Genomic DNA, 5,563 nt, shown 5'->3' with positions numbered 1-5,563 from the left:
GCTGGAGAGATTATATCTCTCGGCTGTCCTGGGAACGCCTTGGTGTTCCCCCGGACAAGCTGGAGGAGGTGGCTAGGAAGAGGGAGGTTTGGGCTTCTCTGCTTATGCTGATGGATGGATGGATGGATGGATGGATGGATGGAAGTCAGACTTTTAAGCAGTAGACCTATTTTGTTTGACTCAAGGATAAATGAATTACACGTGTTTGCTTTGCTGTCAAGTCAGACCAATAAAACTGAGGAAAGGACTGGATTTGTCAGTCACATGTGGACCTACTTTCTTTATTTGATGAGTCTGGTTGCGTGACTTTATCCATGGTTTATATAGGATCAAAGGTCGCAGTCAACCTAGCACAACAACAGCAAGTTCAAGGAAGTACAGCTTCCTTCAAGGACTTGGTTTAGACTTTATTCCCTTTGAACAAACATGAGTAAAATGGCCTGATATAGGCTCAGATTAAAAAAAGACGTAGTTTATATATTTGTATTTTATACTAAAATTGACTGATAATAGATCCAATTAACAACACAAATACAGAAAAAAGGATTCCTTCTACTTTGCAAATTTATTTTGCCTGTATGTTTCTCTTTGTTTTGACGTCACGTCACCATTTCCATCTGTGTTTGATGTACCGTTTCAACTTGAACTTTATGTTTGTTCTTAAGGAAATGCAATTTGCATGGAGATCTTAAACACGCAAGGCAGAGATAAGGTACGCAAGGTACTGATAACAATGAATGTTAAATGCATTTTAACGCACAGTGGGCTCAAAAAGCAAGACCACTTGTTTAAATACTACTTTTTTAGCATCAGTTTTGGAATTTATTACATGCATTGTTCAAAGTGATGGCTTCAGCTGAGTCATTTAAATAAAAGACTGAATCTTTGAATAATATAGACATATTATTATACACACGTTTAGTCTGTGGCTCTTTTGCTTTAAGAATATCAGATATAGTTGAGTTGGGAAGTCTGTGCACAACTTGATAACTCATTTAATTCAGTTTAGTGTTATTTATATAGCGCCAAAACACAACAACAGTTGCCTCAAGGCGCTTAACCCATGTTATCACGGATTAATCAGACAATTTTGTAATCTTTGTAAGGCCAAGTAGTCCTTGACAATCAGCACCCTTGGACATTCTTGGTCTTAAAGTAGTTCTTCATCTTGGCACCGTTTAATCGTGCTCCTCAAAGATGGGTGGTGCTTGTTTATGAGGAATTACGTGTCATATTTTCCAGTCAAGAGTACAATTCAAGCTTGTAAAAATAACCTTTTTCCCCAATAACCTCAGAGTTTTAACACTTCTACAATCACTAAAGCAATCAAAGTTTTGATTGGCAGAGCCTTATGAACAAAGATTATTTGCCTCTGAGTCACTCATGTCTGCCTGAGTATCATTTTAACCCCTTGAACAATTGAAAGGATGATTTCCTATAATTTACACAATCCAGTTTACGCAAAGTAGTTTTTTAAAGCTACATTAGCTGTTTAGCTCTATAGTGTTTTCAGTCATTCGGATTAAGACATTTTACATGTTCATATTCATAACGGATTATATTTTAGACCATGTTTCTTAAAATGTGGAAATAGAACATTAACTTTTAGCTGTGTATCTTCACAGTCATACAGCTCATGGAAAAAATTGCTCCCTTTTTTCCCCTCAATCTCTTAAGATCCTAATTTTAGTAGCAGTGCCCTCTGAAAGCAAATACTAGCATGCTAACATGCTAAAAGAAACATTAGCATGTAAATACTGCACAGTTGATATGAACGTCGTGATTTTAACATTTAACTAACTCTATATATCTCTCTGCAGCCTTCATTAATAATAATAATAATAATAACTTTATTTATAAAGCGCTTTCTAACAAAGTGCTGTATAACTGTTTAAAACTAAAGAGATAAAAAATAAAAAAATAATAAAAAGCGATACATAGCAATACACGTAAAAGACACAATACAAGTTAAAAACAGTAAGAATTTAAAAACTAAAAGCCAGGAATTAAGACTTGTAAGATAAGGTGAACAAATGTGTCTTCAGCTTAGTTTTAAAAACTTCCACGGAGCATGCCTGCCTAACATCTTGAGGGAGGGTGTTCCACAGAAACGGGGCACGAAAAGAAAAAGCACGCTCTCCAATTGTCTTTTTTCTGGCTCTAGGAACCTTTAGAAGGCCAGAGTCCTGAGATCGGAGAGCACGGGATGGAACGTAAAGATGTAAAAGGTCGGAGAGGTATGAAGGTGCCAGTCCGTTTAAAGCCTTGTAGGTGAGCAGCAGGACCTTAAAATCTGCTCGAACCTGACAAGGTAGCCAATGCAGAGATCTCAGAACAGGGCTAATGTGCTCAAATTTCCCAGTTCTTGTTAAAATGTGAGCAGCTGCATTTTGCACCATTGTTCAGTGTTGTTTAGTTTGTAGACAGTATGAAATTTAGTAAGCAGTATTTATTTACAGATTTGTCTTTTATTGCTCAAACATCTGATCCTGTGGGAAAAAAGGTTTCAAATGACAATGTAGTTCTCTAAAAAGCGAATTACATCCCATGAGCCAATAGCTTCTAGAACCACCTTTAGCAGGAGTGAAATAATTGTTTTCTGTATGACCTTATTAGTTTCTCACATTGTTGTGAAGGAATTTTGGCCTATTTTTCTCTACCGTATTGCCTCAGTCGATTGGTGTTTGCAGACATTCATATATAGACCGCTTTCTTAAGGTCCTGTAACAGCAATTCAGTTGGGTTGAGCTCTGCACTTTGACTGGTCCATTGCAAACCTCCGATGCTACGCTGTATCTGTAGCCACTGTGCTGATGAACTATTCTATAAGAAATATTTGGTGCTAAAATTCATAAGGAAAATGTGTACTACATTAATAAAATCCCACTCTATTCTACATGGAAACATGTAAGAGTGTCACTTGCGATGTTTGTGCTATATTGTGTCCTGGGACATTTGGTTATCGGAACTTTCCTGTACCAGGAAATATGCAGTGCTGTGATAAACCAGCTGATAACGTGCTACAAAAGGCTACTTGTGATCTCATACCTACCAGAATCATTTGTTAGAGGAACAAGTTTGCTTCTTCTCTATTGTTGTAATAATACGGTGGTAGGAGAGAAATGAAGTTATGTGTGTTGTTATTTAAAATGTTTTGTAGTTTTAGGTTTGTATTCGACTTCCCCCACAGGATACACATGCTTTCGTTAATCAACTATAAAACACCCAGTATGCACCTGTTACATACTCACATATTAAATATTTGTGCAATCAGTCTTAAAATTTAAAGGGACAATACACCCCAAATAAAAAATGACAGATTTTTCCACTTGGACTATAGTGCCATCCGTTTGGCTTGTTTTGGTGTGTATAGCCATGTGTCGGGACATTAAAATAGAAATAGAATTAAAATAGACTTGAAATCCTCAGCACCAGTGTCTGTTTTTCCAGAAATTATGACCTGGCTATTTAAGAAACAACAACAACGTATTTCTGCAGATAGAGTCACGTATCTACCTGTGAGAAGAACCTGATACATGTTAATATGTGACAAGATGCAAATGATTATGGCACCCTTTCCTCTCAGCATTCAACCTTGTGCATCTAATTCTTGGTTTTTTTTTAAAGTAATTAAAACTGTATTCTGTTGCAATGATTCCACCCTTGAAAAAGAACTATTCGAAGAAATAATTAAAATCATCATGTCATATATGCCAGTGAAGAAAGTATGTAAACTTTTGACCATAGCTGAACGTTGTTTTTGCAATGGAAAACGGGTACAAAAACAAGTACAACAGAAAAGTAACAGTACTTCTCTTTTTTTCACAATGGTTCGGTCACATTCGATTTTTTTTGGAAGTTGATAGGGTTCCTCAAATATTTGTAAAACCTTATATCAGAAATTAAATATCACAGGTTCACATTCCTTTCTGTTTGCATCAGTTATTCCAAGAGTTCAACAAGACAAGGTGAAATCGAATGTGAGTAATTTACCATTTTAAAAAAACCAATACAAAATGTGAAGGTTTGTAAAGTAGAATTCTTCTGTTATCCAAATAACTACAGAGGGCTGGTTAGCTTTCCACTTTCATTTTCCCTTGAATGACCTTGTTGCTTCACAGTTTTTCTCTGTTGACTTACCCTCGGGTTTATTCCTGCCTTATCTGACCTTGCCTGAAAGTTAAATATAAAGAGGAGACAGATTTCATAAAAATGTAAGACCAAGGTTGTAAATCTAGAAATGTAATATGAATAAAAAGAGATGAGAACCGAGAACTGTGTTGTTAGTTAGAATACTTCCGGACATGCAAGGTCAAATTCAACAAAACCAGCTGTTATTTTAAGAAGTGGCAAATAGCAGTCTCTAGCAAGTCTCAAGATGTCCTTTTCCTTCTAACTTCACACAAGTCCTCATGTGATCCATCCTTAGTAATATAAAACAAATACAACTGCTACAAACAAAATAAAACTTGTTTGTACCATAACTAAGCCCTGCAAATTTTGTGATACAGGTTTATTCTTTCATGAAAAAAAATATTTTACACAGTGAGTATAGCCAAAACTGTACCCAAAACACCCAACCTATTAGCATAACTTTTCACAAAATACATGGACACATGGTAGCATAATATCTCCTGTAATATGACACTACTGAGAAAGTGGGGGTCAGAACAATGTGTTTCCGCATCCTCCAGCATCATTTCAGCAGGTTCAGAGTTGTATCAGGAAGCAGTCACCGTGTTATAAAAAAACCCCAAAAACAAATATTAACCTTAGCTTTAGGAGAAGCATATGATTCTACTTTTAACAAAGTGCAGTGGAAGCAGTTTTCCCTCACACTGTTACTCTTTTTTACACACGAAACACATTTCATTTCCTGTCATATAGGGCATTATGAAAGTGCACCAGAGTATATAACAGGGCATGGTTTTTTTTTCTCTGTTATCAGCATCAGTACTACTGGGAGTTGTCAGGTATAAAAGGTGAGCCAGAAAGGTGTGAGCAGCCATAAAGTACAAAGAGAATTTACCAAGAAGACCAAGATGAAGATAACCGGGACAGTTCTCCTATGTGTCTGTTTGACTTTTATGTTTTTGGGCATAGAGGTAAGAGGCATTTTCACTTAATTTACCAAAGTTGCATTTATTTAAAAAAGAAAAAGAAGCCAGTTCAGGTCACCATGCTTTTACTAATGGCAAGCAACACAATCATTTGTTTTTCTAGCTTAAGTGTAGTTGGATTCAAATCAGAGGTAAATTAAATCAAAAGTCAATGCAAATGCAGGGAAAGAGAAGAAAACAAAAGGATATAAAACCAAAACCTTTTGACTGTATTTCGTTTTGTACATGTTTGAGGATGTAGAATTGAATCATCTCATCATTCTCAGCACATAGGCACTGTAAGTGTAAACAGTGACATTTTCTTAGATTGTGATATAAAATTATTATTGAAATTAGTGTGAATCAGTGCATCAGTGAACAAGAACTGTATTAACAGCTCCTTCATTTCTAGGATTCTGTGAAACTGAATATATCCATACTTTACTTACTTAATTTTAAGATAA

At 35.9% G+C, this 5,563-nt stretch overlaps 1 protein-coding gene across 1 annotated transcript in view; it reads left to right on the top strand.

Annotated features, from left to right (window-relative positions):
- Window positions 1-4,965: 4,965 nt before the first annotated feature.
- The window catches only part of LOC102192947 (mucin-13-like), a 3,508-nt gene continuing 2,910 nt past the window's right edge, over window positions 4,966-5,563 (top strand). The window contains exon 1 of the mRNA XM_005748647.1: window positions 4,966-5,105. Within this exon, the coding sequence (XP_005748704.1) occupies window positions 5,043-5,105 (63 nt within the window). The 5' untranslated portion in view covers window positions 4,966-5,042. The remainder of the gene's footprint in view (window positions 5,106-5,563) is intronic.

This window comes from Pundamilia nyererei, unplaced genomic scaffold, assembly GCF_000239375.1.
Source record: "Pundamilia nyererei isolate P.nyererei 1_Seehausen unplaced genomic scaffold, PunNye1.0 scaffold00226, whole genome shotgun sequence".
NCBI lineage: Eukaryota > Metazoa > Chordata > Actinopteri > Cichliformes > Cichlidae > Pundamilia > Pundamilia nyererei.
Note: the sequence above shows the minus strand (reverse complement) of the source record. Positions and strands in the feature narration are given on the sequence as shown.